The following is a 23,621-nucleotide window of genomic DNA, read 5'->3' as shown; positions in this document are numbered from 1 at the left end:
AATATTAACAGCTGAGCTAGAAGTGTAAATATTATTTTATATTCTCAGATGATGGGTGAAATGAGTGCTGTACCCAAGTCATGAGAGTGCACAGCTTGGACTGAGCCCAAAATGTTTCTTCCTCTGTTCTAAATATCCCTAGGCCTAGCCCTGGAAACCTCTAGCCTCCCTACAATCTAATCTTTCAAGTTGACTGATTCAATCGGGCTTCTTTCTGCTTCTGACTGAATTGCTCTGCTTGACCTCATACTGACTTTGACAGTACGTTCTAATCTTTTATTTCGTCATTTTCTGGCTTGTTCTGTTTTCACCTGTGTGTAGCTTGTTCTCTCTCTCTCTGTCTCTCTGTCTCTGTCTCTGTCTCTGTCTCTGTCTCTGTCTCTCTCTCTCTCTCTGTGTGTGTGTGTGTGAAATCTGTACCTGTCAAATTGTCCCAGTAAAACTTCCATACACACACACACCCCACTACATTACCTTTACCCCAGCCCCCTCTCTGCCTTAAGTAGCCTCTCTTTCTTGTGCTGTTCTTGTGAGAGTTGGGCATATGCTATCTGACTCATTCTGTCAAATCTTTCCCTGATTCATCACTTTGTCTGTCTCTAAATTAGACATTGCTTTTCTAGCATGGCTTCTTACTTCTACAATCTAAATTTCCCTTCATTGTTATTAAAGGTGTATTCTAAGAGCTTGTCTGTATTCCATTCAGGTCATACTATAAAGCATGCATACCAGGGCATGTGTGCTTTTTGGCCAGATCATATACTTCTAGAAGGTTTTTAGATGTGATCCCTTGCCAGAGCATCCATGCTACTGGATTAAAATTCCTCTATGTAGAAACCATTCTTGTGATATTTTGGCAAGGAATGTGGCTACATTCTACCTTGTCCTACAAATTTGCCAGAGGAAAACTAAAAAGTTTTAGTTTCTTGGTGGAGGCGATTTCAAGACACCTTAGTATTGACTGTCCCATGGTTATTAATAATCTTATGGAAGTCTACAGTAAAAAATAACAAGTAGAGCAAAAAATAAAATAAAACAAAATAAAAGGAAGAAAAATAAAGTAGTAGAAAATGTACAGTTTGAAGAGAAAAATAGCACCAGGAAACTTAATGTTGGAGCCAAGGATTGTGCTGAAAGAGGTAAGAAATTAAAGAAAGACCCGATTCAAAGTGGAATGAAGGGAGAAGGGCCCTCAGGGCAAGACCCTAATGGCTGAGCTCCTAAAGAATTTTCTGTGCCTGAAGGGACACAGCAAAGTAATGCTGCTGCCAGGAACCCAACGTGTGGGACATGTTCATTACACACTCTAGTACTGAGCCCCAGTCCCAGCTTCCACAAAGATTATTTGTGTCAGTGCACAAACTACTGATAATGTCAGCCTAGTTTTTCTCTGTAGGTGTCATGCTGTGTATAGCCAGCTATCCGATGGAATTAGGATGCTGTTTGTCATTGCTACAGCAGATAAGATTACAGTAAAATGCTCTTGTATTTCCTTTGTTACATGGAAAATGAATTTTATCTTAGAGAAAGAAATTGCCATCCACAGAAACGTCCGTGTGTGTGTGTGTGTGTGTGTGTGTGTGTGTGTGTATTGTGTATTCCAGAACGATTGGAGAGTGACTATGACCATACATTGACAAGATCTTTTTGGCAGGTTTAAATGACAGTACCCTTTTCCTTCAAGTATTTAACATGTTTATATGTTTTGTTCTGCAGAGACATGGTCAACGCATGGTTTTCAGAGAGAGTTCACAATATCCCCATGTGCAAGGAAGGCATCCGAGCCCACACCGAGTCCTGCGCGTGCTCTCTGCAGCACAGTCCTCATGCAGATAATACCACTTCTGGAGCACCAGCCAGAAAAATCTCAGCCTCTGAATTTGACCGACCTCTTAGACCCATTGTCGTCAAGGATTCCGAGGGAACCGTAAGCTTTCTCTCTGACTCAGGAAAAAGGGAACAGATGCCACTAACCGCCCCAAGATTTGATAGTGATGAAGGGGACCAGTGCTCAAGACTCTTGGAGCTAGTAAAAGATATTTCCAGTCATTTGGATGTCACAGCCTTGTGTCACAAAATTTTCTTGCATATCCATGGACTCATCTCTGCTGACCGCTATTCCCTGTTCCTTGTCTGTGAGGACAGCTCCAAAGACAAATTTCTCATCAGCCGCCTCTTTGATGTTGCTGAAGGTTCAACGCTGGAGGAAGCTTCAAATAACTGTATCCGTTTAGAGTGGAACAAAGGCATTGTGGGACATGTGGCAGCTTTCGGCGAACCCTTGAACATCAAAGATGCCTATGAGGTAAGTAGGGGACAATGGGGAGGAAAGTGTGGTTAGAACATCAAACAGTGCTTGTGAATGGACGGTGGGAATGTGGGAAATTGGGATGCAATCATTTGCATAGCTATTTAAAACTGGAATGTAGCCAGGGCTGTAGCTCAGTGGTGGATTGCTTGTGTGCAAAGTCTTGGATTGAATCTCTAGCCCTTAGGGGATTGAGGAGATTTTAAAAAATAACAAACAAAAAACCCGAAGAGCATAGGATAGGAGCATTGCTAGCTTATTGATGCCAGCAGTTTTTATTCCCGAGATTTGAGTCAAGGGCAGGGCCGAAGGGAAGTGTTTTCTCTTCCCATTATGTAAAATGTGAGCAAATCCTTCTCATATTTGTTATAGGACAATATCTATAATGTACCTATCTCTATCTGAGCTTTGTGATTTTAAACTGAGATTCTAGAATAATAGGTCTAAATAAACCCTATCAAAATAAATAAATAAATAACAAACCTGTCATCTTTTACCTTCGTGTAGGATGTATTCAAGAAGTCACTGCCATCTTTTGAAAGACCCATTGATACCAGAGTTTAGCTTCCTTTCCTTCCATTTTTGCTTGTTGTCTTTTCTTTTCTCTTTTTTTTTCAGATGATACACTTGGGGCATTCAACATGGATTCTGTTATGTCATGACAGAATTCTGATAGAGCTGAATGTCTCTCAACTTTTAATATTAAAATTTTATTTGCAAAGATAGTAGGAAGCTTTATGTCCTTATAGCCCTGACTTTGGAAATATTGTCAATGACTTCTCTCATTTTTCTATTTTCTTTAAATTTATATACTCCTCTACTTTATTATAATGGACTTACAAATAAAAATGTCATGCACATATCATTAACATAGTCACTCAGACAATACTTGGCAAGTCCCAAACTCTATGTATTTAATGAACATATTATTCTGGTAGACTGGCCATCCTAAAGCCATGAAGCTTAGGTTTTATACTTTCACTATTAATTATTTTTATGTACTTATCCACTACAAATTTGCTTTACATCCTTTACCTAAATCCTCTCTTTCTTTGTCACCAATATTTCTTCTCTGTAACTGTTGCCACACATATATATTCTTTACATATATAATATATATGTTATAGGCTAGGATCCACATATGAGGGAGAACATGTGTTTTTCCCCCTTTCTGAGATTGGGTGACCTTGCTAAATATTTTGCATTTTATGTCTATCCATTTTCCTAAAAAAGTTTTTATTCATTTTTTTAATAGAGCCGAATAATAATAATGTTACATATTTACCAGATTATCATCATCTTTTCATCTGTTGATGGGCACCTAGGTTGGTTCCATTTCCTTGCAATAGTTAATAGAGAGACAGTAATCATAGTGTGCGGATATACTCCATGGCAGATCATGGAGCCCTCTGGGTCTATGCACAGGTATGAAATAACTGGAATCACACAGTAGTTCTGTTTTTTTCACTTTTGGGGGTGGGACCTCCAAGCTGATTTCCATAATGACTGTAATAATGTGTACCCCAACAACAGTGCGTAAGGGTCCCCTTCCACACATCTCCATCATTTGTATCAGATTTCTTTTCTTTTTTCTTTCTTTTTTTAAAGAAAGAAAAGTTTCTGAAGAAGTTTATTTTATGTGGATGAGTATTTTATCTGCATGGATGTATGTGCCCTGTGTGCATTTTTCATGCCCATGGAGACAAAAAGAGGATGGCAGATCCTCTGGAATTAGAGATACTAGCTGCGTGGTTGCTGGGAGTCAAACCTGGGTCCTCGGCAAGAGCGGCGAGTGCTCATTACTGCCAAGCCTCCGCTCCAGTTTCACTCATCAGATCTCTTAACCATTGTGATAACCTTTCTAAACAGTGGGGCGATCTCTCAGAGTAGTATTTTTAATTTGCATTTTTCTAAAATCCAGAATATTGAACACCTTAAAATAGTTATTGTCCATTTGTGCATCCTTTTTACAGGGGGTGACTGTCTATTCCATTCGTTAGCCCAATATTTAATTAGCAGTTGCATTTCCTTGCTTCTTCAGTTCTCCCTACATTTTGGAGATTAGCCCCTCGACTGAAGTATAGCTGATAAAGAGTTTCTGCCATTCTGTGGCTGTTAGCGTGCTCTGATGGTGATTTCCTTAGGTTCACAGAAACGTTAATTTCACCTTGACCCATCTGTTGATATGTGAGGCTAGATCCATGCCACTTATGTTCTGAAAGCTCTTTACTACTCCAATAATTTGGAGAGAATTCTCTGTTATTATTTTGTCTCATAGGCTTTTTGTTTGTTTCTTTATTTTGTTTTGTTTTTCAAGTCAGAATTCTCAGTTGTAGCCTTAGCTGTCCTGGAACGTTACTCTTCAGACCAGACTGTCCTAGAACTCAGAGATATATCTGCCTCTGCTTCCCAAGTATTAAAGGGGTGTGCCACCCCCCATTTTAGTTTGTAAATTAGTTTCTTTGGTCCATTTCTGATTGATTTGTCGAATGTTAAAAGATATGAATCTAATTTTATCCTTTTAAAGGTGGATATCCAGTTTTGTTACTGTTGTTGAAGAGGCTTTCCCAATGTCTGTTTTTGTCTCCTTTGTCAAAGATTTTGTTGGCACGGCTGTGTCAGCATATGTCTGCGTCCTCTATGCTATCCCTTGGCCCATCTGTTTGTTTTTATGCCAGTAGCAGACAATCTTCATCTTTGCCACCTCACAGTGTATTTGAGGTGAGATACTGTGATACCCTCCAGCTACATTTTACTCCTTGGGACTGCGTTGGCTATTCATTGTCTTCTGTGGTTTCATATCAATTCTCGGGTAGTTCTTCCCTGACCTGTGAAATGTGATATCAGAATTTGAAAGATGCTAAGTTAAATTTATAGATTAGTTTTGGTAGTAGAAGTATCTCTGCATCAGTTCTGCCAGTCCAAGACTATGGAAGGTCTTTTGGTCTTCTTAATAAGTGTTTATCAGATGTCAGCATTTTTTTTCTGGTAGATTCTATAGTCTTTCAAGTGTAGGATCATGTTATTTGTAAATAAGGATAGCGTGACTTCTGCCTTTCCTGTTTTTATTCTTGTATTACCTTTCTCTTGTCTAATTGCTCAGACTTGAAACAAGTATTAAGAGAGGGAAAGTGGGTTTCCTCTCTTTCCTCATTTTAGAGGAAATCTTTTTTTTTCTCCATTTAATGTAAGAATGACTATAGGTTTGTTGTATATAACTTTGCTTTCTTGAGGTAAACTTCATATATTCCTAACATCTCCAGTACTTTATCATGAAGACAAGTTGAACTTTACTAAATATGCCTTTCCTGGATCAATCAAGATGAGTATGTAGATTCTGTCCTTAAGTATGTTATTTTATTTTTATGTATTTAATTTTGTTCAATCAAACTTGACTTTCAGAGATAAGACTCACCTAGTCATGGTGTATGATCGTCTTAATGTGTTTTTAAATTCAATTTGCAAGTATTTGGTTGAATTTTGCATGTGTTCAGCAAAGAAATTGGTCTTCAGTTTTCTTTCTGTCTATCTATCCTTTTTTCTTTCTTTTTTATTGTGTCTTTATCTGGTTTTGATGTCAGGATAATACTGGATTTACTGAATGTAATTTCTTGTATTGTTTAGTTTTCAAGTGTCTGTAGTTTTCATATTTTCTCTTGTTGATTTTTATTTTAATTATATTGCAATCTGATAGGATGCAAGGAATTATTTTGATTTTTCTTTTTTTATTACTTATTGATGCTTGATTTTTGTACTATGATATGATTGATTTTGGAGAAAGTTCCATATGCTGCTGAAAATAATGTGTATTTTCTATCTGTTGGGTGGAATAGTGTATATTTATATGTCAAGTCTAGTTGATTGGTAGGTAGTGTGTTTTAGCTGAAAAGTTGTTTGCTTTTAGTATGGAAGAATTCTAAAAATGAGAGTTTCAAAGTTCCCTACCATTATTATTCCAAGGCTTATATGTCCTTTTATGTCCTATGTTTGTTTTGTGAAATTAGAGCCTCCAGTATTGGTGCATTTATGTTTAGAAATCTTGATAAATGATTCTCTGTATTAATATATAGTGTCTTATTTTATCTCTCTAACTGGTTTTGATTTGACATTTTCTTTAAAATGAGGATACTTAAGTTTTCTGGTTTTTGTTTTGTTTTACATTTACTTAGTAGTTTGTTCTCCATCCATATTTTGATATAAGCTTTTGGATATCTTCTCTCACTAATTGTGTTTTTTATATAGACAATATATAATTGGTTCTTTTAAAAAAATCCATTTCATTAGTCTGCATTTTTAGGTTGTGAATTTAGGCCATTTATATTTAAAGTTATTGTAGAAAAGGGTTTGCTATAATCTATGAATTTGCTAGGTGTTTTTCTGTTTTGCTGTGCCGTTGGTATTTCCTTTCTTCCTTCATTAATTTTGAGGGTTTTCTGAGTTTCTTTGTCAGAGTATGTTTTGTCTTTCTGTTTCTTTCGTGGAGTGTGCACTTCTATGCATTCTTCTAAAGGAATCTCTCTTTCCTCTTCCTTCCTGTAAAGTATTACATGAAGAATGTCCTTCAATGCTGGCTTGGTTGTCATGTATTACCTTAGTTTGTGTTTGGAAATATCCCAATTTCACCATTAATTTTGAAAAATAACTTTGCTGGGTATAACATTCTTGATTCACATTTATTTGCTTTCAGAACTTGAAATATTTAACTCCATGCAATTCCAACTTTTATAGTTTCTGAAAATCCTGGGGTTAATTCTGCTAGTTTTTCTGCCTTTTTATGTGATTAATGTTCTTTTCATGCTGATTTTAGTATTATTTCTTTACTTTTAATTTTGCATTCTAACTATGATGTTTCCTGAAGAGTTTCTTCTATATTCATTCTGTTTGGAGTTCTGTATATCTCTTCTGTTTAGATGTCTATTTCTTTCTTTATGTTCACTGTTATTATTTCATTATAAATAGTGCTAATTTAAATAAAATATAAATAATTTAATTTTATCTTTGCTTTGTTGTCACTATGAATATTCGGGTTTAGACTTCAGAATGTATCCCAGAATTTTTTAAAACATCAATTTATGGACCGTGTGTGTGTGTGTGTGTGTGTGTGTGTGTGTGTGTGTGTGTGTGTGTATGAGTGTGTGTGTGTGTGTGTGTGTGTGTATTTGCCTTATTGTTTTGATTTTGTCCTACATTCTTGAAATTCCTCTTTCTTCACAGTCTTTTCTGCTAATGGTGCTGCCTATTGTGGGTTTTTTTTTTTGTCTGTTCATATTCTTCATTTCAGTATTTTTAAACTTTTTTGTTTTGTTTTGTTTTGTTTTGTTTTGAGTTTCTCTGTGTAGCCCTTGCTGTCCTGGAACTCTCTCTGTAGACCAGGCTGGCCTCGAACTCAGAAATCTGCCTGCCTCTGCCTCCCAAGTACTGGGACTAAAGGCGTGCGCCACCACTGCCTGGCTTTAAGTATTTATATTTAGTTCTTTTTCAGTGTTTCAGTCTCTTTCCTGAAATTCTCTGTTATACTTGGATTTTTCATCTCAGTTTACTGTTTTATTCACTTTGGAGACTTCGTTGAAGTCTTAGATTTCATTAACTCATCTGTTTGTTTGAATCTTCTATACAGTTATTAATTCTTGTTTGAAGTAAGCCTGGATTCTTTGTTAGTTGTTTCAGTTCTCTCTGGGTGTTGGGTTCACTAAAGGGGATCTGGCCAGTTGAGGGTCAGTTGGGGGTCAGTGGGCCATGGGTGGTCGTTGTCGCCTTTGCTTTGCTGGGTCTGCTCATCTCTTGGATTGAGTTTGTCTTTCTGTTGTTATCTCCCTGGGTAAGAATCCATGTGTATGTTTTGTTCTGCGTGGGATATTTGTATAAACTACAGCTATGGGATTGGTGGAATTTGGTGATGACTGTCAGACGGAGCCTCTGAGGTGATAACACCATGTGCACACCGAACCACAAAGCAACCAGATGCAGTAAAACTCTGGCCATCCCTTTGATTTTGTGAACATCCTGGAGGCAGATACTCATTGAAGTCTTTCTAGTACATGGAGTCATCGTTGTTTGAGTCATAGGCCCAAAGTAACCCCGACCATAGCTGAATAGTCTCTTGGTCCTTTGGGGACTACTGGAACCCCAATGTCAAAATCCCACACCCACAATGAACTCAGATACCACTAAAGCCAAGCTTTCGTCTCTCGGGACCCTGAGCACTCCGGAGCTGAAGTTCGGCCCTTGTATTGGTCCTAAAGGCCTCTGGAGCTAGAAGCTTGATCACATGGTGCTCTTGGGTCCCAGAGGCCTTTTTTTTTTCCCTTTTAAACAAATAAACTTATGCCTATGTTCTTTTTAAATGGAAATGTTGGCTCTGAGGTATTTCAATGAAAAGTTTTGATAGTTCTACATTTATTACAGCTATGCAAGGCTTTTATTTTGTTCTCAAATTTTCCATTTAAAACGCATTATATGTATTAAGATTGAATTTATTATTTATTTTAGATGTATGTATGTTTTGCCTATATATCTATATCTGTATCTATATCTATACCCACATCTATATCAATATCCATATCCTTATCCATATCTATATCTAATCTATGGCCATTACATATCGGCCATCAGATCCCCTGATGGGAACAGGAATTATAAGCAATTATTAGGGTGCTGGGAATCTAATCTGAATCCTCTAGAAAAGCAGTTAGTGCTCTTAACGAGGGAGCCACCTCTACAACCCCTTAAAGTGAATTATAATTCTTAAACAAAACATCTTAACTGGTAAATGCTACTTTGCCTAGTAATGAGGTAGCTTATAGTACCTAACAGTTGTTTTAGCTATGTGCTAGAACACACAGTGTGACCCAACTCACTCCTGAGTTCCTGTTGCCTGTTTTAGTGCCTGGAAGAAAGGAGTTAATAATATTCATTGCATTAAAATTATGTTAGATTCCATAGCTAACTAGAATTTCTAGCATAATTATCAGATCTCAAACTGGTCATATTTGTCAAGGAAAGCATAGTCAGGATCAGGTATGACATCCAGTGAGGAAGATGAGGAAAGGGTTTTTTTGAGAAAGAGATGCTTGGATGGGCCCTGGAAACTATGTAGGATTTGAGTGACTTAGATGTGAGCCTGGTAAGATCCAGCAGTAGAGAGAATTGTGAAGGAGAGTGAGGGAAATGGGATCGTGGACTGTAAGTGTCAAAATCTGCGCAGATGCTAAGGAATGTGGGTACACAGCCCGATGAGGGATATTTCATGGAGTCAGATCCAAAGGAGGAATTAAAGAAGTTTTGAAGGGCGATGAGAATGTATTAAATTGTGTTTCACAAGGATGAATTGTTGTCTTCCTGACTTCATAGAGCATATTAGAAAATCTAGAACCTAGGAGGGAGGATAGATCATTTTAACAGTCTACTAGCAAGCAGGTCTCTGAACCTTACTTCAGATGGACAGATCAGAAGAGAGGAGCGGAGTTCCCAGGCAGCAGCAGGGTCTGCTGAGCTGGGCATCCGAAAGGAGATGGCAGTGATGGAAAAAGGGATCAGAAATGACTGGAAAAGGTAGATACTCAGGAGTATCAGGGGCAGGGATGTGGTATGATAATCAGGTAGTTTAACTCTTAAGATACCTCCCACCCCTTCCCCATTCTACCCCTACTCCCATCATACCCCCACCCCATCCCCATTCTACCCCTACCCTACCTCCATCCTACTTCCACCCAACTCCCTCCCACCCCACCCACCCCTATTGTGTATACACAACCAATTGTGTATAAACAACTCTTTTTGATTTTGAAAAAAATGTGGCCTTCATGGAGCTAGCCAGCCCTCAACCTCTCTGAACACTGTGAATAATATCACACTGTAGCTGACTCCAAGAACAAGAACCACAATTCTTTTATCACTGCCAAATTTGCAGGTTCATTCTCTCCTGTTGCAGGTGACAGCTAGTTGTAGTTTTCAGTGGCGCCATAGTCCCCAAAACTGTAGGACCATAAATACCCTTAGCTTTGTCAAGAAATCTGTCACCTGTCCCATGGTCTTGCATGTCTCTAGCCTGTCACCCAACTGTATTTTAAAATACTTCCCATGTTTAAAGTTTGACAGTGTAGGTTTTTTGCCTTGTAGTTAATAAGGGTTTAATTCTCAGCCTGGGATCTAGGACAACCAGTTCCTCTCATTTGCACACATCCTAGGGTGAAGGCTCTTAGCTTTGGATTTCTCCTGCACTTTACCTTGGTACCCTGCCTAAGTGTTTACAGTGGCCTTGCAGATTTTCACGACCATCTATATTCCAATTTCCATTGGTATTAATGTTGGAAGTCATTTGTCTAATGAAAAATTCACCTCTCAGCTTCTAGCAAACCCGAATAGTAAAAATGCTGTCTCAGAGCCTTTTGTAAGAGCTGTCAGCTATAAACTTAAACTGTGAACATAAGTTCGAATGCTTCCTGAATCTGACTCCTTTAAGCATGCGCTGGTAAGAATGACACCATCAGTGTGTTTGTTCCTTAAGGATATATGACTATGGTATACTCTCAAGGTTATGATATGGCAGAACTCCAAGAGGTAGGCATGAACTCTAATAGTGCTTGTATTGACACAGAGAGCAATTCTTAAATTTTCATGGATACTTTAGTTGTGAGAAATTACCAACATTTGAGTCACTATTTAAAAATTCACCACAGAAAATTATATAAAATAACATAAACTTGAAAATACAGCTAATACTAAAAAGCAATACTACTAAGACATTGCCATATTTCTGGTGTAGGTCAGTATCCTCAGCTCAGCCCAGTAGTTCTGTTGGACTATGACTGACACCAAGAAGAGAATTAGCTGGTGGGAGATGTTTAAACACTGACTGATGCTGTCTTATGGTTTCCTAGCTAGGGAGACTTCTTCAGTGTGGCATATTTATTAATAGTAAGACAATACTAAAACATTTATCAATAAGAAGGTAAGGAAAATTACTATGTGTAAGATACTGACTTAAAAAGATACATTATCATAACAACAAAGTATCTAATACCTACACAAGACCACCTTAAACTGATTCTCTTTCTAAAGAAGGGTTTTGCATTATATCACCTCCCTATGATTTTGTTGTTGTTCTTGCAAGGCTTTCTATTGTTAAAACTCCCTCCTCTCTCCTGAATTGACTAGAATGCAAATACCCAGGTTCTGCTTCTGCATGACAACCACACTATTCAGACCTTGATTTCTGTAGAGTGTAGATGGTGTTAACGAGGGGTCATGTCATCATTTACTTGGCCGCCATCATGTAACTGCCATAACTGCCCGCAGCCTTTGTTTCGCCCTTCCCTTTCCCTCTTTTCCAGAGGAACAGATCAGCTTCTCTCATTCTTTGGTCCAAGGTCTCTATTGAAGGACTCATCAAGTTCCTTTCTTAAAGGAGTATGAAGTCTCTCTGGTGGAGTCCTAATGAGTACAGTTATTTCCAAAATAAATATTAGAAAAGGAAAGAGCACCAGCAGATGCTTCAATTTAGATAAATCATGGGCCCTTGCTGTGTTATTGTGCCCCCGGGGAGCACAGGCTGGGAACTGCAGTGTCTCTGTCTGGCCATGGCCAGTGCTCTAATTTTAGACATTATCTTTCAAATGCCATTCTTGGAGAAAATGAGCCTTACTTGGCAATTCTTTTGTGCTCTTGCTTTTGTTTTCTGTCATTTTTATTTTGAATTCACAGATCAGTATAAGATACATCCATACACTGGGTTTCTTCCGCTTTCCACTGTGCTGCCTGCTTTGCTTCATCATGTCCCCCCTTCTTCCCCCACCCCATGTAAGTCACAATACTTTGTGTGTGTGTGTGTGTGTGTGTATCACACTTGTAGAACTCAGGGAACAATTTGTTCGAGTCAGTTCTCTAAGCATGTGAATGTGAGCCCCAAAGATTGAACTCAAATTTCCAGGCTTAACAATGGGAACCTTTATCCACTGAGCCATCTCAACGGACCTTCATTTGTCATCTTCAGGAAGAACATTCTTCTACAGAAAATAAATGGTCAAATTCAGAAAATTTGACAGTGATGCAATGTTATTATCTAATGTGTACAAAATATCTCACAATCCATGCTCAAAGTTTTTCAGTTATCCTGTTAAATAGCCCTTGTACAGTTATTTTTTTTTCCAATCAGGATGCAACTTTGGATCAAAGTTTGCGTAGAGTTGTGGTGTCTCCTTCCAGTCTCAAAGAGTTTATCCCTGTGTGTTTATCTGTCTTGATGTAGATGTTTTTGGAGAGTACAGAGCAGTTGTTTTGAGACTGTCTTTCTGGAATAGACTGAAGCTAGGTTCTTATGGCAAGAATATCCACAGATGCTTAATCTTGAGACCTTGTTTGGTTTTCCAAACAATTAATTCTTAATTCTCCAGCGTGAGATGGAAATTTACACTCCTGTTCAATTCTAAAACTACCTGGAGGCACACAACATGTATCTTATGATGTTAGCCTCACCAGGAGGCTCTGTCTCAAGGGGGACCCAGGCAAGCCACACTCCCTTCATATTGTCTCAGTAAGAGTCTTGTAACCTTGTCAGGTTCAGTCATTTGATCAGATGATCAACAGGACTCAGCAAGGCTTTTATACCTTTTGTTAAAACTCAGAAACAGTCTGAAGGGAACATAGGATGAGGATGAGAAATGGTGGAAGGGAGAAAGCTCCCGATCTTGTCTCCTGCTTGGCTACCCCAGCTCAGATATGAGGTTATCCTAGAAGTTCTACTAACCTGATATTCTGTGTTTGTGTTGCAGTTTTGGTGTGTAGACACAAACTCTGCTGCCTTGATTAAATGGTTGAATTAAATCCTCTTCTTTATAAATTGAATTTGTAATTCCCACATTCATTAACAAAAGATTTATCATTATTTTCTATATTTGATTTAGTATTATGTAAAATAACTCACTAATTGTTAATTTAACCCATTGTTAATTGTTAATTCTTTAACCCATCACCATCAAAATCTTTCTGCTTTCCTTAGATACAGTGAAGTCTAAAGACAAATATGTCCAGAAATGCAAAGCTAAAATAAGAACTATTTTACTAGAAACATTTAGTGAACACTTCCTGTGCATCTGAGTAAACCCAGTGCATATTTGCCAGAAAAAAAAGAATGTAGTGGTGTTTGTTATGTAAAATATTTATACTGATTTATCTTTTCCTTTGAAGTTATCTTTAAAGCCAACATCAGTGCTATCCTCTTGAGAAAACTGGCCTCATTTCTGACCCCATTTAATAGAATCTGGTGTAATTACCTACTCCATTCACAGCTTTGGCTTTGCACGACTTTAGGCCAATTTAAAGAAAAAATAGAAATGACCTTCAAAAGATGAGGGCTTTCCTGAGTGAATATTCCATAGTCCTGAGGGGAATTCTAAATGCAGCTTGTAGAGCAAGGAGACGATTAGTGGGTGGAGGACAGAGCTCCTCTGGTGGGACCAGTGGGTGTTTCCATTCTAACCTGACCATCCATGCCTAGACCTGATTTTCTTTTCTAAGATTTCAGTCCTAATGAAGGATTGCTTTGATGATTACAGAGGTACAAATGACCACATCGGATAATGATAGTATCATTCATTCTGATTCTCTCAATTATTATTAACTACCAAGTATGAAGAATATAGCAATGGATGAAAGAGAGAGCTTTTAAAAAAACTTTCGTGTAATTCATAGCTCAGGTTAGATCTTGCTAATCTAAGGAATGATGAAAATTTCCATAATGATAGAAAACTGCCTTCTACCTTAATTGGACCCATATTTAGAACCTTGACACTTTTTCACGTATCCTTGATGATTCTTAGATCTGCATCCCCGTGCTTTAAAAAAGAAAAAGAAAAAGGAAAAGGAAAGATGGGTCTAGAGAGACGGCTTACCAACTGCTGCACACTCAGAGGATTGGGGTTAGCTCAGTTGCTGTCACCAAGAGCAGAGTTCACAACTGCTCTAACTCCAGCTTCAGAGGATCTAGTGCCTTCTGGTCTCTGTGGGCACCTGCTCTCATTGGCACACGTGTACACACACACACACACACACACACACACACACTTAAAAACCAGCTTTTAAGAGCAAAGAGATTCAGAAATAAACAAAATCTTTCTTAACACCCATAGAGAGGAGTCAGCGCTTGGGAGGGTGGAGGAAGGAGGTATTTCCTCCCACCGAGAACCTCAGTACCCTGAAGACTTCCCTTAGACCTTAAAACCAAATGAGGATCCATGGTTTTGATGGAGAAAAGATTTTAGGACTAGCCAATTTATAAAGCAGAGTTGAGGTTTAAGAAAGCTATTTGCAAGTGAGATTCCGTATAAGAGTTAAGAGAAATAGAGGAACTCAGGAGAAAGTAAGTCATGCTCAAGAGTGTGGGCATGGATCACTCAAAGAAGAGTTGGACTCCTTTGTGTTTTAAACAGTCACATATAGGACTGGACTGGGGCTTGAAGTTGCTATCTTTAAAGAGTTGCTAAGGAACCTCAATGTCACTGAGTGGGCCTTCTGGGCAGCTTCAGGAGACAGCTGATAAGGTAAGAGTCTAATCTACAGGGATGAAGGAATGCTTCTTTACTATAAACAAAGTTAACAGATTTCACATCCTGGGGAAAAGGGTTGGGGCCTTACCTAAAATCATATACATTCAGGCCTAGGTCATCATTAATTTAAGGTAGCTACATATGAAATGAATGTTAATTCTATACCAACAGTTTTTATGGAAAATGTTGTTTGTGCTAGAATTGGAGATGTTCACTCTGCTGGCAAAGGGTTTAGTCAGACTGTAGGGTGAGTCTCCTCTTCTTTTCCATTTTCCCATAGCTTCCATATCTTCTCTCCTGCCTCAGAAGGACAGGGTGGATGTGTAGAACAATCCTTACAAAGACATTAAGTCATTTGTTGGGAAGGCTTTAGGACAGAGCTGCTTTTCTGTGAGTGACACAGTAGCACCAGACAGCAAACAGATGGGAACAATTTTTGTCAGAGGGTCAAAGAGGATACTTTTCCTCAACCATAAAACTCTCTAAATATTTTGTATGTCATTTATTTTTGAATTATTGCTAAAAATCTTGTTTCAGGTTTGGGGTACCTAGTTTTCATAAGCACTGGAACCCCCAAAATATTTCTGAAACTCATCTCTGTCAGATGCTATGGGCTTAATTTAATGCCTTTCACAATGATAAAATCATTACTCAATAGTAACAAGGTAAGTCAAAGGTTAGATTTCTATAATCTAATGCATGAGAAAAATCAAATCAATCTTTGTACTGGCCAACCAATAAATTGAATTTCTCTTTCCTTCCCAGGATCCCCGGTTCAATGCAGAAGTTGACCAAATTACAGGCTACAAGACACAAAGTATCCTTTGTATGCCAATTAAGAACCACAGGGACGAGGTAAGCCAATTTTTCATTTTATATAAAAGGTCATTTAGAAGTCATTTTTTATTTTGAAAAACATTTTTTACTCTCATATGTATGAAGTAATACTATATTGACAAATTATTGTTTTATTTGAATATACTCTTTGAGATTTTTTTATCTGTAGTTACAACGTTGAATGGTAGAGATTTTCCCATGACTATGGGGAAACAAATTGTATACATTTCACTTCCTATCTCTCCTCTGCAGTTGGAATATCTTATTCTATCTTATATATGTCATTATAGTATGATTCTGATGGGTTTATTTCATGTTGTATGTTATTGCCTAAATAATGCATATATCATAAATAGTTCTCCAGTTGCTATCATTATCAGTTAATTTCTTTGGATTTAGATTGCAATTTGGAAAACAGAAATTGTAGCAAGTTTCAATGACATAGGTTTAGATATAAAATTATAATAGACAAGAGAAAATATTTTGTATTTTACCTAGCTTTTGTTAGCACTCAGTTTCCTCTTTATTTTATACTTCTATGAAAAAAATAGTAAGTTGTTAAACCAAATATTTCAATTACACATTCTCAAATCTGAATTCACATTACCACCAACCAGGAGATTCTGAAAGATCACCAGTTGGGTGAGTCATGGTTTTCCAGATAAAGAGAGTCAATAGGATGCTTATAGATATAGCTGAGATTTATTATGGGAGTTGGTCAATATAATTGAAGGTCATCATCTTCCTTCATAAACTCAGAGAACTATTTTAGTAGGCAGTGTAATTAAGGCTTGAAAACCTTGGGGGCTGCTGAGTAAGATGAAATCCAAATGCCTTAGGTCCTAGAGTTCTGATGTATGGAAGGGAAAGATGGCCAGCACCGCTCCAGGAGAGAGGACAAATAGCCTCTGCCTCTGGCTATCTGGTCGACCTAGATCCTGAGTGGATTGGATAGTACCCACTCTCATAGGTAGATTGAGACTCTTCTTCACGAGTCTGTTGATTCAGGTGCTAGTCCTTCTTGAGACACCTACCCAGAAATAGTTATATTTGTTTCCTGGATTCACTAAAAGAGGAGGATATATAAAATTAACTTTTGATACCAGGTAAGCTGGAATGTCTGTATTAACTGTTTTTAATGGTGTTATGATAAAACATCTTGACCAAGGACAACATGAGGGAGAAATTTGATTTTAGTTTGTGTTACCAGAGGGAGAGTCAGTCTACAGTGGTGAAAGAGGCATGACAGTTTTTCACCAGGGTAGGAAGCTGAGAGATAATGTCTTCATTCTCAAGCACAAAATGGAGAGAGTCCTGGAAGTGGGGCAGAGCTATGACTCCCATGACTGTCTCCACTGACATATTCAACCTCCTCAGATCCTCCACAAATAACACTACCAACTGGGGACTGAATGGGGACCAAATGGGGACCAAATGGGGACAGAGCTTATAGGAGACAGTTCCAGTTCTAACCACCAGGTCCTTAGAGATTCAAAGGCCACTATAAACTTAGTGCCTGTCTTAACCTCAACTGTGTAACACAGAATTGTCTGCATGGACACTGAGACAGCGGAGTATAATCTCATGCCTTTCCTATGGTTTATCCTCATAATGAGTTCATATGCAACAATAGTCTAATGTCAACAAGAACTCTTCATTTTTTAAAAAAGATTTATTTATTTATTATGTGTAAGTACACTGTAGCTGTCTTCAGACATTCCAGACGAGGGCGTCAGATCTTGTTATGGATGGTTGTGAGACACCATGTGGTTGCTGGGATTTGAACTCAGGACCTTTGGAAGAGCAGTCGGTGTTCTTAACTACTGAGCCATCTCTCCAGCCTGAGCTGACTTCATCTTACTAACATCCCTTCTTTTCCTCTTACAGGCACATTTACCTTTTCAGTCTGTGGGCTGGGCAAGTTCTCCTATCCTCCTGAGACGTGCCAGGCGTGCACCTTTAGTTAGGGTGTACCACTAGTTAGGATGTGTCTTCAGAATGAATTTGAGAAGCAACCATAGTACTGAGCCTTGTGCTTTTGAGACCAAATTCTTTGTCAATCTACTGGAAGAATGCAAATGTGAATGTCAAGAAGACTCCTTGAGGTTTACAGTTGTCATACTCCACAGCATTGAAGGGAAATAGCTGGATGCATATTGATTAGCTTGCTGGCCAGTTAGAGAGACACTTCTCTCCCAAGAGCTATGTCAGGACTCCCTTTGCCCATGCATTTACTTCCTGAGGCAGGCCTCCTGCCTACTGTACTTTTTCTCCTATTAGTGTTTGGTCTCCTTCTTCCCCATTATTGCTTCCTAGAGGGCTTCTCCTTTGGGGCTATTGCAGGGTAAGTTAAAGCTCCCAGACCTGTGGTTATTTCTCGTTGTCAGGCCCTTAGGGTAGCTCAGTTTTAAGTGATAGGTTCTTTTTGTCAGGGTGCGCTTGGCCACTGCTCTCTGAGTCGTATGCAGCGGCCGAATGCCTCTTGCGGCCTTCTCTAGTCCTCACCTTCCGCATGAGGAATCACTGTTTGACCAAAACCCACTACTGGTTTGGGGTTTGTGAAGCTGTGGCTTGTCCCGAGGGCAGGGCTGCCTGGCTCCGCTCACCTTTGGGTTGAGGTTTTGGCTGCCTCCGCCTAGGAGCCCGGCTGGAGCTGTCTGACATGGTTTTCTTCCTCCAGTGGAGTTTCCAGTCTTTTCCTCTACGTGTTTCTGTCATCGCCTTTGTGAATTTCCAAAGCTGTTCTCTGTCTTTGGAACAGTGTAAAAAATTGTGTTCTTATTATTACACGTCTCCTTTGTCACATCAGGCAGAGACAGCCTCTTGACTGCTAACTTACCGGAAGTCTCTCAAATTTTCTTAAATGTGAATTTACAGGCAGGCTCAGTGAGCCTTTTGGAATAATTGTAAAGATGGATTTCTCTGAACTTGGCTCTCATCTTACTGCTTCCTGTATGACTAATGCGGGTTAACCCCTTTGAACTTCACTTTCCTTCTCTGAAAAGTGGGGGTGACAATAAAAGTCCCACTCCCAAAGCTGCATTCTCACACACAGAAGGCTAGACATGCTTTGTGATGCTGTGGAAATGGTCAGCAAATACCATGTCACGCTGTTCCAAATGACACGGATGAGTAACGGTAATGGGCCTTGTAAGGACTGAGAGGAGCCCGAGGCAGTCACTAGCCAGCTCGATATGAGCAGGCTGGTCCCCATGACAGTGGCACAGCCTGCCTGGTGCCTTCTGTTCATCATCCCTTAACCAACTGTCAGCTTTAAAAGAAACACCGCCCTTGACTGAGGCTGAGTGGATTTGCCTTCTTTTTGTTTAAATCATTCCTGTTAAGCTATAACCACATTCTAGTTACTTACCAGAGAACCTAAGGGAGCTATGTTTATTGAGTTACTGCTTATCCCTTGTTTATAAAATATTTTATAATTTTTAGTGACAGCAGGTTTTCAAAGGAAATAGTCCTGGCATTTGTGTGGCTGGGGGAGTTGGGGGTTACACACTGAAGTCTGTGCTCTCGCACAGGCCAGGGCACTCTGATTTTTAGAAATCAATAAAATGAGTATTGCCTCTTATTATATATTTATTTACTTATTTATTTATCTATCTGTGTACACACATACATGTATGGAGATAGAAAATAAGAGTTGTAAGAGTTTTTCCACTCCTTCTCCTGTACAGGTTCAGGGAATCGAACTCATGTCGTTAGGGCTGGTGGCAGGCACCTTTGCTTGCTGGGCCATCTTGTTAGCCTGGCCTCTTGTTCTTGTGAGATATTTTAGCAAATTAAAATTTTCAGGAGTTTGTTAGTTAGTTAGTTAGTTAGTTTGTTTCTTTATTTTAATTTATTTATTTTATGTATGTGAGTACACTGTCTCTGTGTATCAGATCTCATTACAGATGGCTGTGAGCCACCATGTGGTTCCTGGGAATTGAACTTAGGACCTGTGGAAGAGCAATCTGTGCTCTTAACCCCTGAACCACCTCTCCAGCCCATGGGGCTCCTTTCAATAATTATAATATTACACTATAATCCATTGATGGAATGGATATAGCAGTGTCATTTTGGAAGCCAGCATCATGGCTATACATACAGCGTAGGGAGTAAGGTTTTATATTTCTCCCTCTTCTCTCTATTCCTTCTTAAGATAGGTGTTAATGGGGGGAAACGGCTAGAGAAGCTTGAGGAAGCTAAAATAGTCTACTCCAGAAAGGTCAAAGAGCTATTAGTCAGAGGCAAATGAATGGCCAAAGGACAAAAGTCAATCAAAGGAGAGGAGATCTACCCAGTTGTTTTTGAGTGATTAAGCGTTGTGTGAATTAGGACTTGGAGAAGGCAGGTGCCATGTGTGATAGTTCTGGAGTAAATACTGTGGGAATTTTTCTAGGGGTCTGTCATTTTTATAACAGCTTTGGAAGCATGTATCTTATGCCCTCATAACAGACCAAGAAACTGAACATTTTAGGGTCTTGGTCATATAACTAGGAACTTCAAACCAACACCCACAAACACACCTTTGGACTATGTAGTCACAGTACTGAAAAGATATTACTGACATTCTACCATGGATGAGAACTGCACTGTCTTTCCCTCTTAAATTTCTGTGTCTTTGCATGGGAAGGGGAGGGAGGGACCCTGATTTGATGCTGTGAGCACAGCCAGGTCTTCTGATGACCATCTAATGTCAGGGCCTAAGTCACTTAACACAAAAATTCTTCCAAAGTATGAGACAAGGAAGGAAGGGGCAGAGAGACACATTCTCTAGTATGGTAAGAAGACTCCATTGGCAAGGTTTTACCAGGCACAAGTTACAAGAGGGTTCTTGCACTACGCTAGGCTGCCGTGCCCCAGACAACAGCCATGGTATGCCTACAAATCAGACTAGAAGAAGAAATGCAAGCGTGCTTTTCAGACCTGCTATTAAGTTTCATTCAACTTAATTCTGGATTTTTCAGGCAAAGGCACTTGAGACAGTTCTTATTTTAGTCACTTGCATTGGTTATTTATGTAAGCAGACAGAATTCTCTTATGTTTAGTAAAGGAGTACAGAGAATTCAGATGCCACTGGACTAGATGGCCTATTTCTGAAACACTGCCCTTCCTCAAAGTATTGTTCCTTTGTATTTATAGGGACCAAACCTAGATACTAACTCTCAGGCAGGGATTCATCATTCAGAGCTTCCTGCAGCTTTCTCTGTGGGTCACCTAGGGAGGGATGAGCAGGAAACAGAAGGCAGGACTTTACAGAATAATGCAGCGCTGAAGAGAGCATCTGCTAGTTTCTAACTAGATCCCTGAGAGAGAAATACTTTGATGAATTAGAGCTACTTAACACAAGTCCAAGTCACATGATAAGGCACAAAAAAACCTGTCATTCAAACTACAATACTCAGAAGTAAAGAGTCTCAGCTTTGTATGGCCTACGTTTGACCATTTAAAAAATATTTCTCACTTGTTTTCTCTAACACCGAGTCTTATTCGACAAGTAATGGTTGAATTATTGATATATATAGATACTGATCTAAGCAAAAGAGAGATGAAAAATAAATAGGAAAACAAATAAGTCCAGTTTTATAAAAGCGGAGACAGGAGGATTATCAATTCAAGACTAGCCTGGGTTACCTAGAGAGACCTTGTTTCAACAAAGCAAACAACAACAACAACAACAACAACAGTGATACGTTTTTTTAAAGAAGCAAGCAAAATACATGCTTTTTAATTTTTCCATTCGGAGCACAAGGGCTTGTGCACCAGGAGCGATTCTGTACGAGGTGGATGTTAAATGGATCCAGAGTTCACATGAAATGCTGGACCAAAAAGCTGAGACTTTACAGAACAAGGCAGTGAGCCTGCTGCTGTGTTCATCTGTGTCTTTGCCTGCAGCTTTTCAGGAGGAAACACATGCTCCCACGTTCCATGTGAGTACTTGGTGCACCACGAAGGTAGAGTCTGAACATCCGGTGATCTATGCCCTGAGAGATTTTCCAATTTGACAAGGAGATTCAGTACAAATAAAACGTTAGAGTGAGTGGTATGCTTCTAACCCTTCAATTCCAAGGAAAATGTAATTACAAAACTCGGCAAAGTTTATTAGTGGACTGTCAGTTGGTCTAGGTCTATTTTAGTCTTAAGGAGCTGGCCAGCTTTTAAAAACAATTGTTCCCTGAGCTTACTCCCCTGCAGTGCTCTTTCTTGTAGATTTGTTTTAGAAACAAAATAGACTTGCTGGGAGCAGTTTCTGTTTGTTCTGGACTGTATGCTGTGATGCTGAAGATCCTTCCCTTTTCCACATTAGCACTTAGATAATAAACAAGTGTACTTTCAGAGAAGAAGGTAACCACTTTCCCAAGGGGGGTAGGGACGGTTCCTAAGAATAGCTGACGAAGAATAGTCTGATAGGTGTATCTACAACACGGACCCAGAGTGAAAGGAAAGTGCACAGCACAGACAATCAGACGTGAGGGTCCCATCAGCAGCGTGTTCTACCACTCAAAGGAGGCCTCATTTAGAGTGCTTAGAAAATTCACTTCATTCAGCAGAGGGCCCAACTTCATTGGTACATTCTCTAACCAATCTGATGCTTGTTGGAGGGTATTGCGGTTTTAATTTTAGAGATCATCCATGAATTTAATTTTGATGAATTTTATGTAGTCCTCAGTGATGAGTGTTAAGGATCTGGAACCATTTGCAGATAAGAATAAAGAAGTTCATTGTGTAATATTTGACCCAAGCCTGCATAATTAGACCTTTAGATAGATTTTTGAGATTTTTAGCACATTAAAATAGTAATTATCAATGAAATTACAACTCCAAATAGATGTGTGTGCTAGCATCTGTATTCAGCTAAGAACCAAAGTTTCACAGAGAAAGTCCTTTATCAACTTCAGTGACTCCTGTTTCTTTTTAAGCCCAACTATGTTTTAATATCTGCATCACAAAAATAATTTTGTTGAAACTTCATCTAAAATCCTACTTTCCTCTCTACCATAAAGAGAAAATTAGTACTCTAGGCTGAATTCCAAGACAAAGAGATGTGTCTTAGTTAGGTTTTTTGGTGCTGTAATGAAACACCATTATAAGAGCAAGTTGGGGAGGAATGGGTTTAATATTTAATATATTGTCCCCACTCCAATTTAATATTGGCTTTCAGTCCCATCTCACAGGTCATCCATAACCTCCGTCCATTTGTGTTACTTCTTGTCGGGTATTTATAAGAAAACCAACCATTGCCCACACCCTTCTCTTCTTATTAATGGGAAATTTTTAACATATGCATAGTTCTTGCTTTGCACTGGGAAGAAATGTCCCCCGCTCCAAAGAAACTCATTATTTACAGAGTAAGTGGAATTTTGAAAAGAATACTGGGGTGAATTCTCCACAAGTTGATAATACTGGGTATTGCTGCTGTATTTACATTTGTTGCCATGTTCTGGTTTTCTTGAAGTGGTGTGTGGCCAGGGGGCGGGATGTCAGCATTTGCAGTCTCTTCCACTTCTCCTGTGTCATCTGACCCCATGTGAAGCTTCCACTAGAAACTGAAGTAGGGAGGGAGATGTATTGAGATTGAAAAGTGACCTCAGCAAATGTCTGGGATTAGCTGCTTATTGAATAAGGGGTTGCTCTCTGTGACAGTGGTGGGTTGTCCCTGACATGACCAGCTGTTGCAGTCCACGTTGCTAGCTCAGAGAGAGCCTCAAGTCATTCCTAGAGAACGTTCAGCTCTGTTGATGCTGTGGGCACTGCCAGTGAAATAGAGGCTCCTTTCTGCTTGAAAATACAGCATAGGGCACTAGGTAGGCAGCAAGCACACGGCTTCCCAATAATGACTCTAACACTCATAGTGGCTTTGATTCTCAAATGTGAAGCCTGAACAAACACCCGCAACAAAAGCTGTCTCTCAGAGCTTTTTAAAGTTTTTAAAGTTT

At 39.1% G+C, this 23,621-nt stretch overlaps 1 protein-coding gene across 3 annotated transcripts in view; it reads left to right on the top strand.

The window, feature by feature from the left end:
• The window catches only part of Pde5a (phosphodiesterase 5A), a 161,531-nt gene that overhangs the window by 40,473 nt on the left and 97,437 nt on the right, over positions 1–23,621 (top strand). For all 3 annotated transcript variants that reach the window (XM_052179313.1, XM_052179311.1, XM_052179312.1), the window contains exons 2-3: positions 1,717–2,305; positions 15,616–15,705. In XM_052179313.1, the coding sequence (XP_052035273.1) occupies positions 1,721–2,305; positions 15,616–15,705 (675 nt within the window). In that variant the 5' untranslated portion in view covers positions 1,717–1,720. The remainder of the gene's footprint in view (positions 1–1,716; positions 2,306–15,615; positions 15,706–23,621) is intronic.

The sequence above is a fragment of the Apodemus sylvaticus genome, chromosome 4 (assembly GCF_947179515.1).
Source record: "Apodemus sylvaticus chromosome 4, mApoSyl1.1, whole genome shotgun sequence".
Taxonomy (NCBI): Eukaryota; Metazoa; Chordata; class Mammalia; order Rodentia; family Muridae; genus Apodemus; species Apodemus sylvaticus.
Note: the sequence above shows the minus strand (reverse complement) of the source record. Positions and strands in the feature narration are given on the sequence as shown.